Source organism: Eucyclogobius newberryi, unplaced genomic scaffold, assembly GCF_026437365.1.
Source record: "Eucyclogobius newberryi isolate DKJ021-1_F unplaced genomic scaffold, fEucNew1.0.hap1 SCAF_2, whole genome shotgun sequence".
NCBI classification, from domain to species: Eukaryota; Metazoa; Chordata; class Actinopteri; order Gobiiformes; family Gobiidae; genus Eucyclogobius; species Eucyclogobius newberryi.
In genome coordinates, this window is record NW_027315834.1 from 34,070,159 (window position 1) to 34,091,869 (window position 21,711).

A 21,711-nucleotide genomic window follows, 5' to 3' on the forward strand; every position below is an offset into this window, starting at 1 on the left:
CCATTTTTCTCCTGTTTAATATATATTCACATGTATAATTTAATTATCTCTGGTTGAAGTCATACTGAGTATTATAATTTGTTATTATTGTATATAATATACACTTAAGTCACTTTAATTGGTATTAATATGGTATTTATCCTGTTCATCGGTTGCACTGTATTTAATCATGGTCATTGCCACCTATAGTACATAAGAGTTTTTTTTTTATTGTATTTATCTTTTGCTTGACTTGGACAAGTGTATTTTATTTTAAATGTATTTATCTTGTGTTTATTGCATGCTTCTATTCCCCTGCAGTTTCCAAACTGTCGTCAGGTCCCTCTTTCCTGAGTGGCTGAGCTTTGTCTCTACATGTCCTGGCATGTTTCTCCAGGGGAAAGGTAATAACAAATACAAATTCCATGTACTCTCTTACATATACTCAAACATACACACGCGCACACACAAAATATACCATATGCATGAGGTTTATTTAGCTACAAAGTAAGGCTAGAGTGTGTGAAAAGTGTCTTAGCTAAAGCCACAGCTGCCCCTGGGGTAGATTGACAGAAGGCTGACAATCTGCAACATTGGCGCCTCTGATCACCAATGAATCACTCACTCACACATCAAAGCGAGGTGTTTTTGAGGCGTCTTGTCTAAGGACACATCAATGACAGTTTGTACTGGAGTCACAGCTGCCACACTGGAGTCCCTGGTATTCTCCCATCCAAGTACAAACCAGGCCTGACCCTGCTTCGCTCGCAAGCTCAGGTCACTGGCATTAACCTATTATATTTAGGCTCAAACTCCAACTAAAACATGGAATAGAATGAGTCATGTGTACATCGGCAGTAACAGGAGGTGTTTTATAATAACTGTGAGCTGATCCATGCTGTCTGTGCAGGAGGGGGTCACACCTGAGACAGACCTACACTGCTGTTTTAGACTCTGGCACCAATTGTACAGTGTGCCATATGTCAAGTGAGGTTACAGAAAATGGGGACAAAGACACCTACATGCTTATGCAAAAGCAGTGGGCAAAACCGGCTTCACTTTTATGAAACTTGTCACATAAAGAACTAAGTGTACAAAAGTCTAAACATTTCAAGAATTAAGAAAGTATTTGTCAAATCGGTGTAAACCTCATTAAGAACATCTCTTGAATTTCTTTGAATTATATTACAAAAAAAAACAGTATTACTACATGCTCTATATCAGGGGTGTGAATTATTTTTTTATTTTTTTTCCTTTTTTGCCCTCAGGCATCTGTCTGCACTTGTATCCTTAATAAATATGACGTGAAATGAATTAAATGATATAAAGTGATATTTTATTTGACATTTAATTTTTGGGATTATTTTTTTTCACACCAATGATCGCGGGTCGGCCCTCCGCTACTTGCCTGGATTTGAATATGACCCTCGGAGGAAAACAATTGCCCACCCTTGCTCTATATGGATTCCCTCAAGTCTAAAATAAAGCTTGATTGATTGAAGTAATTTGGATTAATTATGTATTTAAAGCAACATTTCTCATCCCTTTGCACCACCAACTAAAAGTACTATTTTAGTTTTGCAAATATGGTATGAAACCTGAGCTTAGTAGATGATAATAAATAGAAATGTCTTAAATAAATACAGTAATATACCTGCTCCAGAGACATCTGGCGTGTTGCAGCATGTCTATGGTGCGTTGCGCATGTGAGCCTGCCTACACTTCGCACCTTGCCCAGTGAAACTATAGCTTGTGTCATGAATAGAGTGTGCAGTGAAATGACAAGCTGCGTGGGCCCAGACAGGATCTGATCCGCAGCTGTTTGAGGCCGTTTAAAGTCTGACTCATGTAGAGAGCTTTAGGGGCAGCGTCACTCACTCACACACTCAAACATGTTCTCTTATACCGCTGAGCTAAGACCTGTTCTGAGGAGAGGGAATGTAGAGCTGAACGACACACCTTTTTCAATTCTGTCTTCAACTTTCACCACTTGAAACTTCTCTGTCGATAAACAAAGATCAGTGTATTTAGTTACAGAATAAAGAATAGCTGTATTAAATCATCTTTTGTGGATATTTGAGCCCTTTATTCAGAATACCGGTACATTGAATACTTCCACATTGAGTTACTTTATATTACAGTAAAAACAAGATGTAGGACAGAAACAGCTTTATGTTTGTTTCACTGTTTGTAGTACATTTTTTATTGCTAAGGAAAAAATGTACATGCACTCACCACAAGAGCAAAGTTTTCTATTTTTCTCGCTAATACTGCAGTTTGAAGTCTAAATTGTGTGATGAAATACCCTGATGTATTGCTTGATTTTACAAAAGTAACTGTATTCTGAATACCACTAAATTAAAGAGTACCGGAATACCATTACTCGAAATTACTATTTTGAATAAATGTATTTACATTTAGTTACTTCCCAACACTGACAACAGTAACCAGAAGTCTACTAAACGATAGTATCATTCAACCAATACTATTCACGCACTGTTCACTTTTTGCACTATTTCCAACCATCTGTATTTTTTTGTGTAAATATCTGTGTACATACCAAGTTTATTTTTTACCTTATTCTATTAGTAAATTCTTGACTCTATAGATGTTGCTATTATCATTATTTTATTCATTGTTTATGTTGCGCCTTAATGAAGAAACAAGTTCCTATGTTTGACAATATACTATTTGACAGCAAACCTTTTCTGATACTGATTAAAAACTGTGTATATACCACAGTCTATGTTACGATCAGTATCCAGCCAGTCGTGACGTAGATCCTCAGAACAGATCAGATCATAGACAAATCAGAGTTGTGATCATTCCTCTCGTCCTGTGATTTCCCCGTCCCATATCTTGCACGGACTTTCACACTGGAGATTGTCTGCAGATTGATTCTTCTGGCAGAGCAGCATTGAGCTCAAGTGTGACGATTGTGTCCCAGTTAAAGTGCGAGGAACATATACAATATTCGTGACAATGTTACATATTCAAACCCCACAGGCTCTGCGCTGTGGCCCACGTGTCTCAGTCAGACCCGGCCCCTCTAACCGTGTCCTCCCAACGTCAAAGATCTGCATGTCGCACTATCACATGTTTGAGAGGTGTAGGATTTTTCATTTTGGTCAATCGTTTTGCTTGGACCACTACATACATAACTGCATAAGATGTTTCACCATCTTGTCGAAGAGAAGGAAGTGAGTGAGTGAGTGAGTGCGTGTTGGTGGCGCAGACTGGCAGCCTCACTTGAGTTGCCAAGTCTGCTTCTTTACTTAACCTTTTTTCGAGTTGCAGGTTGTGTTTTTTGGGGGTTTGTTCCTGTGCAGCACTTTTACGTCATGAAATAGGTGATTTTTTGTATTTTTTCAGGTCTGTTTCACCGTAATAGATCCAGTAATGATTGAAATACAGTCTGTTAATAATGGATTAATGGATGAAAGCAGAAATCAATGTGAAAATCAATCAAAAAATTTGCATCTCATTTGCACTTGTTCAACAGCTTATTTTATTAACTTATTTTTGTTGGGTCGGGGCGCTTGGTTTGGGCTCGGTTTGGTTGCTCGCTATTCTCTGAAAATCTGGCAACCCTGAGCGTCACTTCTGTCAGGCTACCATAATCTAGCCCCAAGACAGCTGTGCAATAGTAAAGCGTCTTTCAATGTCTGAAAATACGCTATATATAAAACGCACAATTTGATCAAATATTGTGTCTACTTTTAAACCTATATGAAAATAAATTGCTGGGGTTTCGGCTGTAATTGTTTTATAATTTCAGTGCATAAATTTGCCAACACGTAGCTTTTTTCCCTCACACATGCTGTAGTCAAATCCTGTTTATTAATTTATTTGATCGAGACAGAGTCAACAAACAGTTTAACATGTAGTAATCTGATGCCGATATCACAGTGTTTATTGCCATGACTAACTCTCAACACCAGTCCCATAGGAGGGCTTTTAACTGATCAGATTTCACTCAGTGCAATGTCAAATGGATAAAACAACAATAAAAAGCAATAAAAAAATACAGTGGATGAGTAAAATGCAGTTTTGCCTGTCGCCCAGTGTTTGAAGCGTTCTGAATTAGCAGACCGCCTTTGTAGTCACGGGTTCTCACTTCTACTTGAGATAAAGGCAATAAAAATCTATTTTTGTTTGTGTTGTTGTTGTTGAAGTAGAGAGGGCGCCTGATGTTACTGTCTGAAACCTTTGTTTCAGTCATTTGGTGACTATAGTAAGTGTGCTGCTTATGGTCTGATCTACATGTAGCATATGGTATTGAATTTTAAAATATCTACTGCTGTCATATTATGCAATGGTGTGGGCTGTGCTCCTTTAAAAGCATATGCAGATCACAGACGAAGAGGAGCATCTCATTTGTCTCAAATTAAAATTAACCAAGATGTGAATAGATGATTCAATACTGGTTCAGGGTTTTGAGAGAATCTGTGCACATCCAGTGTAGGAGAAATTTACTTTTTTAACTGAACAAAATCTTTGGAGAAGGTGAGTGAACCATCATGTATGATCTTTCATAAATTAATTTGAATGGTTGTGGCAAGCCTCTTACAATTTCAAATGTCACATGCTATAAATACACAACAAAGCTCATGCTGCCATGGGTTTTATATTGTTCATATAAAGATAAGTTCAGAGAAAGAAAGACTTGTAGCACAATGTCAAGACATCATCGTCATGATGTGATACTACTGTAACTAACAGTGACTGTGTCATTACACAGTTAAACCTCAGATAAAAACTGAATACATTTACATTTTTGATAATCAGATAAAATCATTATTATTCATTTGATTTGTTTTTGTTTTGTTTTTGTTATATGACATAAAACAAGTGTTAAAAGTGCAGTATGTTTGAATTTGAAAGCAGCAACATGATAATCACACTGATGATTTTAGTGAGCCAATTGACTTTTCCCTGTCGCAGGCATAAAAAAAGCTATTTGTTGAATACTTTCAAATATGTTTATTTCAACGCCTGAATGTTAGGTTGTATCTAAAATGAATTTGGACAAAGTTGCTGTTTACTGATCGTGAGCCAAGTTGTCATCTGTTGCTATACAAATAATGGAAAGTTTGTTTTTTGTGATGAGTTTCTTCCTGGTGACGAGGATCGGAGGGGGAGGGCCCAGTGTGGAGTTGTTTTTCTCTGAAGGTAATTACCAGCGCGGCCACACCCACCACACTCATACTGGGTCACGTTTGCGCAACACTGGAGCATTGCAAATGCTGCTTTAGTCCGACATCAGATGCACATATCATCAGACTGATAGAGCTCACTGTAATGTAAATGAAACTATTGTGTGTGACAATGTGTGGATTCAAGTTTACAGTTGTACACAATATGATCTTACACAACAAAGTCTTAGAGCGATAAATAAAAATTCTCCGTCATTTATATTGATTTTACTTGCTGCAGAACAGTTTGGGTGAAATACAGTCTGATTATGTGATATGTGATTCAAAATTCAATAAAATAGTACTGCTATCTACTGTTTTCAGCTATGATAACGGCCCATCATTGATATAAAAATGACTCAAATCAAAACATTATATTTCTTGAAAGGGGCAACATGTATGGAGGACAAACTACACTTATGCTTCCTTTTAAACATGAATATTATATCTTAAATATGAACTCAATGTTCATTTTAACTGTTAATAAACGAGCAAACATAACAGGGCAGAGATTTAGTGACATATCTACTGTGTTTATTGACTGTGGCAGGAACAAGATTTGACATGTCTAACTGTCAAGCTAAGGCTACAACTGATCGCATTGAATCGTTTCTGGCCATAGACTGTAAGACTATTTAAATGATGACAATATAGTCAAACTAACGACTATAGCATGATTGATCATTTTGACTAAAATCGGGGAAAGACAAAGATAATGTCCAGAAAAAGGTTTGTTAGTGACTTTGATTTAACATTGTCTGAAATTATTGTGATTATTTGCTGTATGTATACATCAATTTTGAATTCACATGGTGTGCCCACTGTCTAGACAAGGCAAGTTTATTTGTAGAGCACAATTCATACACGAGGCAATTCAAAGTGTTTCACACAACAGGGGAAAATGCATTGAAATACAGAAATCACAAACTGTTCAAGACATTAAAGAGAAGAGTGCAAATTAAATAATTTCAGTCATATGCACAGTTAAACAAAAGTTTTAACTTAGATTTGAACATTGTCAAAGTAGAGGAGTACAGGTTTGCTATGGTTGCTTTTTTTAATAACCACATATCGTCCCTTTTTTGTGCTTCAAGGTGAGTAGAGGAGTCAAGTTTTTCCTCAAGCAAGATTAATATTACTTCAAAAAGTTAAAATACAAAGTAGTGGTCCAAGAATTACAAGTAAAAAAGTGATCTGATCTGATTTACAATATAATAATCTCATGTAATTGGAAGAACAAAACCATAAATAATGCTCAAAATGTGGTATTTTCAAAGGATGGATACAAAAATGAGGAAAAAATCTTTTGTCCCTATAGACTTACTCACATGAGAAGAAGTACCAACACTCAAGTAACAGTAACAAACAAATTATCACTCAAGTATGCAATCCGAAAAAGACTAAAGTACAAAAAGACTTAAGTACAATTTCTTCAAAACGTCACAAAAATAAATATAACTATAAATGTACCAGAGTACTACACAGCTCTGATCATGTGAATCATATAGCATACTATCTATACTGATAAGTCCTCTCTGTCTGTATGTCTGCTGAAGGACTAATCAGATTCTGCTGGCCGTTTACCTGGATCCTGCGGAGGTTTGTTTTGTCTGGAAGAGCCGGAGCCATGTTGATTTAGCTTTTGTTGAACCCGCACAAGTTGCTTTCTTTGATTATGTCCACCCATAATCCTCGTTCGCCCTTCCTCCTGAGTGTGTGTGTTCACCGCCGGAGCAATGTTTGGAAAAGTTAACTCTGCCCACATGTAGTGAACTGCCAGGCCTAAACGCTCTCGCTCCTTTCTCACTACCAACCAAGCATTCTTTCCTCCTCTGAATTTCATGTGTGGTTTGGAGATAAAAGCTCCCATTCATTAGTCTTACCGGGGAACCACCGCTATGACAGGATACCCCACCCCTGTCTGGAAGCGAGAGGGACATATTTTAGCCTGTGCTGGTGGCCAGACCAATTCAAAATACTTAACTCTGACTTGACTTCTGCTACACAGAAAAACTCCACATATTACAACGAAAAAATAGAGAAAATGTTGTCCCAAATGGGTTTAGCTCAAGTTAAATATTGACACGATTAAAGGTTAAAGGAAAATATTTAGATTAAGGCATTTCATTCTTCATGATCACATTCCAAACAAAGATTGTCAGTAGTGTAGTGTGTTGTGTAGCTTAAAAAAACAACTTTAAAAATCCTTTTCACAAATGACTGGTACAAAAACCCAAACATTTGTAAACATATGGAGAGTAATACAAAGGTAGCTTATAGCAATCAGATAAAGTAATACAATTATTGTGTGGCTATGTGGCTATTATAATTATGTTTACTACAATGTATATCTTAAAAAACAGGACTGTACATTTAATCAAATAAATAAATATGTAAATTAACTTTCAAGTACTTTCTATGTGAGTGAATAAATTGCCTGAGGGTTGGCACTTTTTCTTTGTAGAATAATTGCCAGAATAATCTTTAAAAATATATATATAGATTTTTTTTCTTTTTTTTTTCTGTAATCAAACAACCTTAACCTGTCACCAACTACACCATTTACAGCGGTGCCCTGTTGTAAGGTCTGGTAGGTTTGGGGCTTCCCATGTTTATGCTTTGTGCATATGTTAGTTTTTGTTTCTCTTTGATCCTACTTGGCTTTTATCTCTCTGCGCTGCCATGGCCAAACCACACACCCCCACTCTCTGTTTCAGTGAGGAGCGGTTTGCTCTACCTGGGCTGTGTGCGGTGCTCAAATCCCTTGCACACTTTTGCTCTGAGTTTTGCTCCATTTAACTGCTGGTTTGCTTCCAGAAACTATAGTTTCTAATAGTACAGAAGTAGAAGACCTGTTCTTACGAATTGAGAAACTATAAAGCAATCCTTCACTCAAGGCTCAGAAACAGAAAAGGTTTATTGCCATTGTCAATGGGCTTCATTCTTTACACTTTTATTCTTGCGCTTCACTGTTTATTTTCAGAGCCGTGACGTACACATGACACGCCTCTTCTCTGCTCCGTCAGACGTGAGCAGCGAGCCCATTGGCCCTGCCCTGTTGCTGCTGTCGGGAGGGGAGGGGCGAACAGTATAAGAAGCCGCCTCCACGCACGTCGTCCTTCACTTCGCAGTATAACGGGAAGTGGAAGGTCGATCAAAGCAGATCGGGGGAAGCACAGGGCCCTGTATTTACAACAACAAAACTGCCACCGCCGTCGTACAACACGGTACGATCGTCTAAACTCCCTTCTACCGAGATCGTAAATGCCAAGAAACGCACTGCTCGGACTCAAACGCGCCAAGACCGCCGGAAACATCGACCTGCCTTCGGGACAAACACGTAGACAGCCACTCATCGACCAAACGCGCACGGGTCATCGCCGCTGCTTTTCCTTTCTCAATGCATACCCTTTGTGCTCGCGGAACGATGAAGCCAGAGATTACCGCTGCCGTCGGTTTTCTGTCCAGATTTCTGCGGGTGAAAGGACATGTAAATGACCGACAGGTCCAAACGTTCAACCAGAGCCTACAAGACATTTTGTCAGGTAAGTGTAAAAAAAAAAAAAATAACAAAAAAAAAAGCCACACAAAGTCCCTCCCCAGCATTCAAATGACGGCACGTTTGAAGCAGTGTCGTTAGTTTTATGTTCATTGATTCAGTGGATCTGTGTGAAGATAGTGCCACTAAAAGCCTCTTTGTTCTCCAGCTGTCGTGATCCGTGCGCCACGAAAGCGCACCACATTGTCCCTCAATTAATTCATGGCGCAAACGGAACTGGGCACGACTGTATTCCAGTGAGGGGTTGTATGCTTTTTAACGCGTAAAACGTCGAAGGTTTGAAGTTTCCATTGTGTTTAGAGTGCGTAAAAGAGGGGGCGGAAGGAGGCGCTTCTCAAACAAGGAAGTGCGTCTCGATGAAGCTCTGAGCAAAACAGCCCGATGATGGAGGCCGAGGCAATTACGTAATGCTAAATCACAATTGCGTCCTCAGAAACATTTTTATCAAATCAACCCATGTTTTATACACACCACTGCGAGTTTTAGCAGTAAAGCTATTTTGCAATTGCTGTCTATACATTTCATGTTTAATTCTCACATATATTGCTTGCATTTGCATGTATAGCCTTATATTAACATGTATTTTATTACGGAATTATTTATGGGTACATTTAGTTGATGGCTGTGGATGTATTTTTCAACATCTGTCATGTTTGCGTCGTCCATAAGCTGAATCCCACGCAGAGAGGCAGGCTTTAGGGATTTTGCGCTTTTCTGTGGTAAACACATTCCAATCTGCGGGCTTTAAAGCTGCCATACATCTGCTCGTGTCCTCCGTCTCCAGCGCCTGTGACCTACATTCACTGCCGCGCTTATTTGCAAAGCGCGCTATGCTGGGATCAAAACAATGGAAACTTGTGCTAGGCTTAAAGCGGCGGATAACGTATCATTAGGCTATATTCAGTTCTTATTTCATGATTAAATTATTGTGTAGGTTATTAGAATATGTTTTGTCTGGTTTGGAATTGGAATGAGCGCTTATTCTTTATTTTCTAATTTTACCTTTGAACAGGCAGAGGAGAAAGTCAAATGTCTTTGAAAAAAAGAGGCAATATTCAATAGAGCAGTGTTCTCATTTTAACAGGTTGGAATATCTAAAATGCCATTGCTGTTCAAAACTAGCACCAAAAACAGTTTTGAGTTCAAAAACATCACACCAGTACAGCGGAAAGGGCTCGCCGTCCAGGACAGGGTGGTGTGGTGGGCGCTTTTTTTCCGATTCTGCTTCATTAATCTGTTTTAGGTTGGCTTTGCTGGCCAAAGAAGGCTGGAGATAAACTCTTTAGGTTATGCACATGTCTGGCTGCCTACTTTATGCTTCCTGCCTCTACCCTCCTCCATGTGTTCTAGTTTTAAGTAGAGGTTTTGTGGTGCTGATCCTCACAGCTGCTGTTCCAGGTTTTGTAGTTGGAGTCCTCTTTGTGGTTTGAAACTTTAGCCTGGGTCCTTCATGGGTGCCAGGCCTCAATTAGCACAGCAACAGTCCTGCTTAATGCCAGCGGATGGGAGCAGTGCTTTTACTTAGTTTACAAATACAGGTTAAACTCATCTTGTTTCACCGCTACGTTTCCTTGTTTTGTAATGTATTTCCCCCTCCCATATCTAAAAGGAGTGCGTGTTTACAAACTCTACCAGCAGGAACACAGGAAAAATGAGTCCTGTCCCCTTAAGAGGTGGAGCTGTGCTTCCCAGATGGCTGGCTGAGACTAATGCGTTTGGTGTTTTTGTTCGGGGAGTCACAGGAGACTTTGAGACACTGGCTGCAGAAGGATAATGCAGTTCAATGGGCCATTTGTCACATAAACTTGGCACATTTTTTTTTAATGCACTACTTCCAGATGCTCAATTATCGTTTGAACAATCAAATGTAAAGATGTTGGTAAAAACGAGCTACATATCCTGTGTTTACATATTAACCATCTCTTTTGTCTTGTGGTGTTTTTATGTCATTGGTTCTTGCTGTAACTTAACATGCTAACCCATCTTTCTTTTGTTCCTCCTGCAGAGCATTACACACACCACTGGTTTCCAGACCGGCCCTGCAAGGGTTCAGGGTACCGCTGCATCCGCATCAACCACAAGATGGACCCCCTGGTGGGGCAGGCGGGCCAGCGCATTGGCCTAACCATCCAGCAGCTGTACCTGCTGCTGCCCAGTGAGCTCACGCTCTGGGTGGATCCCTTCGAGGTCTCCTATCGCATCGGTGAGGATGGCTCCATCTGTGTCCTGTATGAGTCTACCCCCACACCTATTGGACTGCCCCCCTCTGCCTCCATCAGCTCACCTTCAGGAAGCACCATGGTGGACAGTCACATCAGCTGCAAGGATGAAATGATGGTGTTGGGCAGAACCAGCCCCTCCAAGTCCTACAATATGATGACTGTGTCTAGTTAAAATGGCTGCTATAACCCAGTCATTTTTGATCCAGGTCACACCATGTCTGGTCAGGTATTTGATCAGTGCAGGGTGAGCCTTTTTAAGCTAAGAATATGAAATAGTGAAAGAAGGAAGAAGAAAAAAAAGGATGTGGCCTACCATCCAGGTGATGGAAACTTTGTAGGTTTGTTATTTTTACCCTTTAGCCATTTTCCCCAATTCTGTTTCATCATCCCATTGAATCAACTGGACACTCCCATTTTCCCTCGGGAGGCTTTGTGGAAATGGAACTGTGGGGGCAGCTATACCAACCAGGAACCTCTGGAGTGACTAGTCAACTCACCCCGACTGCAACAGCATTGAGATCAGCTCCACCACTGAAGGGGCTAGCAGCATCAAAATTTGCACTTCTCTGACTTGTGCTTACTATGGGTACACTTCAGGACATGTCTGCATTACACCAAAATTTAAATTTACAACCCTATTTGAAAAGCGTTTAATTTACATTTTTACGCTTGGTAGGAAGTAATGGATTGGCACGCGTCTTTACTGAAATGCAATTAGACAAACACTTATTACAAACACATTTTGGACCACCAGGCTTTTATCCTAATCCTAAATGGAAAGTTTTACATCCAAATTAATTTCTTCCCCAATTAAATGAGAATCTACTTCCTGCCCTTAACCTGTTTGTAAGTGCAAGTAGACTTGTGTTTCTGACACCTGTTACCTATGGATACCAGTGTGTCCTATTGCACTGTTGCTTACCAGTTATTTGTGTGTGTAGCTTTCCAAGGAAGGTTTATACCTTCCTAAAATGAATTGATGAATGTTGTTGAAATTCAATCAAAGTTCCTGTGTTTAGCCCCATATCCCCACCATTTTCCACTTCCTGTATCACCAAATTTTAAAGTGTAGCAAAGGGGTCCAGTTTAACCCACCTGTTGGTCATGGTCCCTGTAAGAATTGAAATTGAATGCACTTTGACATGAGATTGTGTGGGATGTTTATTTTTATAGAAAATTGCCTGCATTCCATCCATTCGAATGTCATCTTTTCATGCCGTTATTTGCCCATCTCATTTTAACTTTCGTACTTACTGTAGCTTCTATGTTGTGCAACCATTGTGTTGGAGTGTGCCAGTCTGGGTTGGAGCATTTACACTGTATTTGTGAACATGTCAAAGCTGTTTTAGCTGTACTTTCCATCTGTTTGTGAAACTGTCCTGGTTCTGATTGTGGAGCCGTTTCCCCTCAAACAGAAGACCCGATAGAGGTAAAACAATGGTCTGAAAGTGACTGTGACGTTGGCCTGTGGAGGTCTGCAGCATACACTGTTTAATCTTTAAATTGAAATCCAACTTGACCCCAGGCTCAGGCCTTGGGTTTATTTATATTTCCAGTCTCCATATGAACAATACCTACCATTTTGGGGGTCGTACTGCCTTAGTGAGACATTCTATCAAGAGCCATTTGTACACGTCTGACTTATATCAGGCTCAAGTGTACTAGGTGCAATATACTGTGTGGACCACACAAAGTTTGCTCTCCAGCTTGGCAGCTCCCCTGCCCCTTTTGTAAATAGTCGGTGCCTCAAGTACCACATCAGACCTCTGTCCAGCCCAAACAGACCAGCACGGTGCCATCTGACCCAGTGGAGCAGGTAGACTTAATGTGAAACATATCAGCATCCATCACGGGGAGTGGGCTGAGGATGGCAGGCAGGGGCTGTGTAAAGAGAAGGGGTGAGGGCCAGACTTTGTCCAGGGCAGCTAAACTTCCTCCACCCCTCTCAGGACTTATCCAGCGCCCACTGACCAGTGCCTGGCCAGAAGCCCGTTGCTCCTTTGTGATGGACAAACCAGCACACACCCTTAGTGTGATCAATGGGCTAGTGAAAGATTCAGAAGTGTATTACAAAGTTTGCTTGAGGGTACTAGGACATTGTTTTATATTGAGCTCACTGGATTGCGCTGCATTTGATTACTGATTGGAGTAGCATCTTTGTTTACATGCATTTTACGATTTTCAATTTGACGGTTTGATGTACCCCTCTTCACTCTTTTGAGGCAAAACTCTGGGCAAACCTGTCACAGCAGACTGCTCCACCAGTCATCCAAGACCTGTGTGCATAAGCTTCTAAGCCCCAGAGGATCATAGATATTGGAGCTCCAGCTTTTGATATGCACTGTACCCAGCTCTGCTGACTCTCCCTTCAGCGGCCTGTGACGGCAATGATTCATGTAGACCAGAAGGTGTTTGTTCCGTTTTAAATGCTGCTCCACACAGCTTGTCATGATTCGTTTTCCCCAACATGGAGTGCCCCATCTCACGTTCCCATACCTGTATTTTACTGTCACACTGGCATTATATCCGTCTCAGCCAAATGTGCTGTTGACATTTCTGCTCTTTTGTTAAATGAATTTTTAATCTGGTAAACCATTTTATCAATTTGTTTTTAAACTTAAACACAAAATTTAATTGCAATTGAAACAAATCCTTTCCCAATGCCGCCTTGTAGGCTCTTGGTAAATATCCTTGGTAATATTGATAACTTAGATGGCATCCATTCAGCTTGTGCACACAAAGGTTACAAAATGTTGAGTGCTTTGAATAGTCTGATAAATAGCACATAAAATGCACTAAATGTCAAGTTGAAGTGACTTTGGAGACGGGACTCTCCCTAGAATGTATTGCCAAACTCAGGCCTCAGACATTCAGTAATACCCTTATGAAGAAGTTGTGCATGTTAACACATGAAACAGAAAAGGGAACAATTTTAATGTTGTCAAATATTGTCACCCTTTAGTTGAATTATTGCCACTTTCACATTGGAGGGTTTTAATATTGTAGAATGTATTGTAACTGAACAAATGGTAGAATACATAATTTTACACATGGGAAGTGCCAATAATTGCTATCAGGAGGTGTTTTAGATGTATTTCATTTTCATCTTTTAACATGGATAATTATCCTATGTGGAGCCATTGGCAAGGACCAAAGTTGTTTTTGGTGAAAACAGTTTCCATGATCAGTTATTGTAGACATATCCTTTTTTATTTTCTTCAGTTTTTTCTATTTTTTTCTTTTTCCTTATTTACATAAAAGCAGAAAATAGACAAAAAATCTGAGCTTACCCAAGAAAAGCTGTTTCTCGTGATCCTATGTCAGTACACCGTGTTCAGTCTCTTTTCCTTGGGTATGCTGTGATGAACTGCTGTAAATTTGTACAGTTCATGTAAATTGATTGTGCGGAAGTTGTACAGATTTCTATATTTTGGAAGAAAAGTTTTTTTTTCTCTGTAATAAAAGATTTCCTATCTTGGCATCATATTCACTGTGATTTGTGTCATTATTCAAATAGCACAAATAAGGCCAGTCAACTGCTAGTGTCACCAACTTGAACTTGTAGTACATTCGCAGAGACAGAGCTAGACTTTGTTGGTTTATTTTAATAACTTATTCTTGTAAATCAGATCAATCAGCTCCCAATGCTTGTTCATACTTTAAAGATGATGGCAATTAACCACCAGCACTGAGAAAAATCCGAGATGTAGCAGTTCTGCAGTACAATAGGCTAAAAATGAAATGGCACCAGAAGGGAATCTCAAAATAAGGATTGTCAAAACTATCAACTAAAGATAATTGATACAAAAACTCAAAACTAGTCCTGAACAGTTTTATAATGAATTAGTATAATAAAGAAAATACTAAACATTTTTACCTATCATTTTGTTATTGAAAACAGTACCGAGTCTCTATTGCAATTTTAGTATCGTGACATTATAAATGCTGTGGGAAGAACAAAAGGTAGATTAGCATTGATACATTTTGTCAGCTCCTCTATAACCGATATTCTGTTTTCTCTTTAAAATATTTAAACTCATGAGTCTAAGTGGAAGTGTGTTGACTCGTGTTGCATTGCGATGGGCCGTGACAGATGGTACCGTTAGTAAGTCCCCTCTCAAAACTTGAGGGTTTAAAAAGTGCTAACTCGACTGGCCCAAATATGTGTTTCAGGACAACAGCTGACTGTGCAGAATGCCCCAGTGTTGGATTAAAGCTGTGCTCCTTTGCAGCGCTCTCAATCTCCCAGGTTGCTTAGCAGCAGGAAGGAAAAGAAAATACGAGGGGCTTTTTGACACCCACACAAAGGAAAAACTAGACAAGCTCCTTTAGCAGGAGCAGAGGGAGGAGGGCCAAACCTCTGAGCTGCTGTTGAAGAGTTTAGTTCCACAAATAGCACCCCCAATGTCCGGGACAGTGGGTATATGGATAATTATCTAGAGGCCTAGTAGAAAAGTATTTATGCTGTATTTATTGGATATTTGTGGACTATCTAATATCTTATAATAATAATAATACCTTTTATTTATATAGCGCTTTTCAGGGACCCAAAGACGCTTTGACATATACAAAGGATTATGATATAATCCCAATCCCAATGGATACAATCTGAACTGTGCTCATATACATAGTTTGACCAAACATTACTGCAGAAACTCTGACATTTGGAATTAATGTAAGACTCCAGCTCCTGTTGATGCTTCCAGTTCGAGTCTAGAGTCTTGGTCTATTAGACAGCTGATCAAAACATAAGGTTTAAAAAAAAAAAAAAGCAGGGATTTATAGCCTGATTTCTGTTATTTTGGATTGAATCAATTGTCCTGTTGTTTTGTTCATTTATAGGCCCTTAAAACTTAATACTGTTATTGTGATTAGTACATTCTGATGAGTGTGCTTTGGCCAGAGTGGAGAAAAAAAAGCCTTAAAAGTTGAATTCCCTTTAAAACCAAAAGCCGAATGTTCTAAATATATATTTTAATGATTTGTTTGTTTTGTATGGAAAAAATATCTTGGGGAAATTAATGTAAAACTGTCCAGAAAGACAAACCTCAATAATCCATATTCAAGAGGATTTTGCAATCCACTCTGAGCACGCTTTTGCAATGAGTCACACAACATCTATCACGTTTCCATCTGGGGGGATAAATCTGATGGAAACTCATGAACTTTCTGTGATAGATGTCAAATTCAGCGTCTAAGTTTTACAGCTGCAAACCTCTCTTATCCAGGCTTGAGACCAGTGCACTGGCTTCTAATACTTTATAAAAAAGATAAGATGTTGACGAATTCCCTGACTAAACGATTTTGTTACAGTGGTTTTGTAATAAGGTGTGTCAGGATACTTGGAAAGGGTTGGACAAAGCTTTGTGAGATTATTTGTCACTTATTTTGAGATAGAACATCTAACAATGCATTATCTGTCTTGACAGAAGAACAACATGGGACTGACAACCGATAGGCTCCTCCTCACAAGGAAACACAAAGCTGGCTTTATGATCAGTGAGGCGAACCTCTGTTTGTAAATCTCTGTTTGTGTGTGGAGACTTTGGAGCAGGCGTGTCCAAACTTTTTTCACGGAGGGCCGCATTTTGAAACTTATATGAAGCAGAGGGCCACAATCAACACGAAAATGTTGAATTTGAGGGCCGTGTTTGGCCCCCGGGCCGTAGTTAGGACATGCCTGCTTTAGAGGCCTCAGCTGCCTGATGATTCATGGTAAAACATTCTTTGTAGCTGTAGTCTTAGAGTTTTCTTTGAATACCTCGGCAAATTATGGATAATATGTACATGGATATATATATATATATATATATATATATATATGGGCCTGTAAGTGTGATAAAATGTGAATATATGAGTATATTTCTGTGATGTATTTTATCTGCATAATAGTGATATATTATCTGCATCATTAGTCTAAGAGAAGAACGGGTGTGTGACAGCATTTATTTGTGAAGGGGTCGTAAAGATGGGCCAAAGAATGTTGCCCCAGGGGGGGAGTTGCACCCCCCCTTGCAGGCTTGATCTCTACGGAAAAATACCAAGTGCCTTGATGTGAAGCTGACCAATAAGAAATGTGACCCGCCTATTCCAGAATATCTAATAAAACCAATCAGCATGGGAAAAAACGGGGTGAGACGCAGGAGGATCAGCCAGGCTGCTTACAACGGCTTGGCTGACACAGCCCGGCGTTTTCTCCCAAGCTTGCCATACAAATGTCTGATATTTCTGTGTCGTTTCATATTCTAAGTTGAATTGTGTTCTCAATGTGTTACGGAATAGCATCGGTGTATGTCTCCTCCCAAGGACATTTTCTGATTCCATGACAGTAAGTAAAAGTAAAACTTTAAAAATATATAGACTCTTAATTTGATCCACTTCCCAAAACACTTTTATTATTTATGACTAAATTGAATGTCAGGTTATCAACAAGTTGTTGTGGCCAGCAAACAAGTGGCCAGCAAAGAGGCTAAGACAATATATTGTATTGTATTCACTTCATTTCAGAAAAGTTTCACAAATTCACATTTCATTTGGCCACGAGGCCAAGAGCTAGATTTTTCCATTGTTTGGTAAATCTGCCACCTCACAATATAACAACAATAATGTGTATAATGTGTATCTTTTCCCGTATAAGCTGTGTGTTTCCCCTTTCCCCATCTTTATTGTGTAATCTTTGTGTTCACGGTGCGTCATTTCTTACCCAGGACAGTGGATCCCTCTTTGAAACAGATCCCCTCTCTCTCCTCCTGGCTTATCTATCTCTCCATCTCACAGCCCTTCCCCTGTGGGCACTATCCATCGCGGGCCGCTGACATCTGCTCTGCCCCCTCTCCTCGCCCTCTTCCCGTCAGTGGCGTCCCGGCCAAGGACAATGAGAGTAACCCAAGACAGAGCAGACAAAGAGGGCCACATCACTAAAGCTGCCTGTTATTGACTGCGTGTGGGAGGAGCTTCCGTACAATGGGGCTTTACTACTGACCGGGCTGAGGACCAAATCCAGGATGAAAACACTCAGGTGTGAATGAGCCATTGTTCTGGTAAGCACAGTGCAGAGTAGATACAGTAATAGCATCATTAGTAATATTGTGCATGTGACGTGAAACCGTTTTTTTTTTGTAAAAGATGTACACAAGAACGGCTTCCAGGATATAAGCAATGAAACTCTGGACAACAGTAAAGCAAATAATGCTGATAGGTCAGTTTTCTTTATCTCAGCCATCCAAGAATACACTCTTCTCCAGTACTTTACAGAGACTCTGAAAACTGGTTTTATCTCCCAGTGTTCCAATGGCCGTAATTGACCGGTGGATTTGCCATTTAGGGACCGTCAGTTCCATTACAAAAATGCTGCTTATGCGGAAAAAGCAGGGGGGGAAATATCATAAGGACTGTAAAAGCATTGCAGATATGTGCAGAATGAACAAGTGAAGCACTAAACGCTGTGGATGTGACGTGAGGGAAGTATGATTGACCAATGAGCTTGTTTGTTTCCCACGCATGAATAAACAAAGCTGATAGCACAGTTCTGTCTGAGTTTGGCCTGAGACGCAGCGGAGGAGATGAGGACAGAAAGGACAACTCTTGATTCGGGGCCTCGGGTGCAAAATCATCTTTGTTCTACATGTTCTAGAGAGTAAATACCAGACCAGTGATTAAATTAAATAGATTAGAATACCCCGGGTTAAGGTATCCTGAATTGTTGTTGTTGTTGTTGTTGTTGTTGTTGTTGTTGTTGTTGTTGTTGTTGTTGTTATTGTTGTTGTAGTATTGCAGAAATCCTCTCTAGTTCCTTTTCTTTCACATTGCCTGTCAGCATATTGAGAATGTTGTTTTACGGGTAAAGCTCAGAACATGTGACCTGATCCCGTGTTTAATGTTCACAGCAACCTTTGGCTCCCTTGTGTCCTATCTCCTCTCCTCAACATGCAGCCAGTTATTATTCTTTTATCTGTGTTTACTCTTTGTGTGTTCTGTTTCAGAACGTGTCCATGGTTAGCTGTGGTCCGCTCACCTCTTGCTCTCGTTCACGTCTATCTTTATCCAGGTCTGGGCCGTCTGAGGTCATGATTCAGATCTGGCTCTTTGGAGAGGAGCCACCGCAGGCCATTTTTGGTTCACGTAATGCCACTGACGTTAACACTGTACGTTTGCTCAAATTAAAAACCTGAAACCCTAAACGTGCACTGTCAACAATGTAGCATATTGGCTAATGTGGCTTCAGAGAACTGTAAACATTTGTTTGAAAAGTAAGAGAATGATATAGATCCACACCAAAAATGCACTCAAGTTAAAGCTGCCCGACTTTATTCTTTCAATTGACAAAACACAATAAATGTCAGCAGGCTGCGTCAATGTGTAAAACATTTATCACTTGGAAACCACCCAGCTTCACTTCAACATTTGAGAAAGCTGTAATCTAAAGTGAAGGACACGCAATGTGCCAAAGCATTTGTGAGAGCAGGGATGAGTAAAACAGATTTAAATACCAACTTTCTCCTTATATGGTTTGAAACACAGGCAAGATATAGTAGAAGTACTTAATTATCTGGATAATGTATGTTGTATGCTAACACTTTATAATAACTACACTTGTATTAAGCATAAGACTTAAACACAAACAGACTTTATTGTCAAAAGAACAAATTGTTTATTAAGAATGATTCAGCTACTTCATTATTACCCTAACTTCAATTAATAGTTACATAGACTGAATCATGCTTACAGTATTTGTTCATTATGAATTAAGTCTTTCTTTATGCTTTATTAAGGCTAATTAAGGTGTATTCATTATAAATTGTTGGTGTTTGTAGTAGGAAAACAACATGAGATAAATGATCCTTTGGTTATGTTCATATCATTCACAACACAGAGAGAACAGTTGGTGGGCAGCTCCTCGCAGTTGTAAAGCTGATAAGATGCTGTTGTCAGGACTGCCCTCACTTCACTTCTATCTGTGCCCTCCTCGAGTGATACCACCTCAGCATTCAGCCCTGTCTTCTAATGATAAGCCGATACTCCAACCACCTCCAATGTCTCCATGTGTTTGTTTTCGTCCACTTATGGTTATCTGAAAACTAGTGGTCAGACGGACAGGCTGCATGTCGCCGCGGTGGGCCTCCCCAAATCAGTAGGCACGGCTATTCACCACTCATGGACACAGACACGCAGGGCGACCTCGGCTCCTAAATATAGAGCGGAGCAGAGGCCTCTACATGAGCTGAGGCCACACACTGAGATGGGAATAAATGCAGTGTACAAATAACACATTTGTATAACCATAAATAGAGAGGGCCGCCGTAATCAATCTGAAAAGCCCCCGGGAAAGAAAAGTCGCCTGGCTGGCTTACTTATGAACACAGGGGTAAACTCCAGTGCAGATTTAGGCCTGAATCTACGTAAGTGCAGCTATAGGCAGCTTTGAGAGGTATCAGCTTGATCATATCCTGCCTAATAATTTGCTCCTCAAAAGGCCTCTTGTTACGAGCAACTTTAACCCAACAGCAAAACTGAACAAAAAATTATATTTAACCATTTCCATTCTTGTAAGCAGTATGTAATATTGCAAAAATAAAAAAAATAATTTTAACAGTGGACGATTCCCACATTGTAATCAATAATAAACCAAAGTAGATCCTCTATTGAACAGGTATTGATATGGAAGAAAATAACTACAATAATAACAACCTTTCCTGAATAGTTTTAGAATGGTTCTAATCTATGTAGGACCAAACAGTAATGATACATAATCTACAATTATTCTGTGTTGAAAAACACTGTAATGTCTGAATAAAGAGTGTTTTTCATTGTGATTGTGGCATACAAATTATTACAGGATATTGAGCCTTTTCCTGCTTATCAGAATCAAGTTTGACATTTTAGTACCACTACAACACTTTCTGCACATCTAGATATTGTTAAGTCAAGCACATTTAAAGGCCCAAGTCTCTCACCATAGATCAGTCTAACCACATGGTCACATGATCCGCCCTCCACGCTCCGCTGTGCATCGCTCTCAGTGTTGTTATGTGTGGAGGTGACGCTGGTTTAGTTCAAGCTTAGTTTCTCAGAAACTGTCTGGAAAAATACACAGCTACTCTGCTGTTTCCTGCTTGAAGACAACACAATGCATGTGTATAATGTGTGAGTTTATGTATATAAACTAACACATTATACACATGCATTGTGTTGGCAGTATTGCAGTTGGCATGTCTTTAGAAACCTGTTGGTTATTGTTAGTTGGGTTATCATTGTTACCTACTTTGTAAGTATTTTTTTTTTTCTTATTTAAGATGTTGGTTTTACCAGAGAGAAAGAAAAGGGGAAACAGCTGACAGGAAGTGGCTTTCACACAGCTGTGAAAAACAAATCAAAAGCCTTAGAACAACCTTGTTCAGGAGTGTAATAACATAAATGCAGTTAGATGTACACAGCACAAACTGTACCCACCAGGACACAGCCTAGATACTCATAAATAGACTGAGATAAGACGGAACACTTACACACTGTTTGTCCAACTCACTTAGAATAGCTGATAAAGTAGCTTTACGGATAAAGCCTCAGAGCCAACAAGTCTGCTACTTTTAAGGGTTCAAACCACAATTGTATCAATTAAAAAAGTTTGGTGATGTAGTTTGCTTTCATGAGATTTAGACATACGTACAACCTGTGCTGTTCAAATGCACGCATAACAACAAGCCATATATAACGGTATGTATAATATGTATAACGGCATATGTATAACGGCATATGCTTT

General features: G+C 39.6%; 1 protein-coding gene across 1 annotated transcript; it reads left to right on the forward strand.

Annotated features, from left to right (window-relative positions):
* Window positions 1-8,312: 8,312 nt before the first annotated feature.
* On the forward strand, window positions 8,313-14,441 carry btg1 (B-cell translocation gene 1, anti-proliferative). Its single transcript, XM_072455089.1, has 2 exons — window positions 8,313-8,719; window positions 10,739-14,441. The coding sequence occupies exons 1-2, from the start codon at window positions 8,575-8,577 to the stop codon at window positions 11,125-11,127; spliced, it is 534 nt and encodes a 177-aa protein (XP_072311190.1). The 5' UTR covers window positions 8,313-8,574; the 3' UTR covers window positions 11,128-14,441.
* Window positions 14,442-21,711: the final 7,270 nt, after the last annotated feature.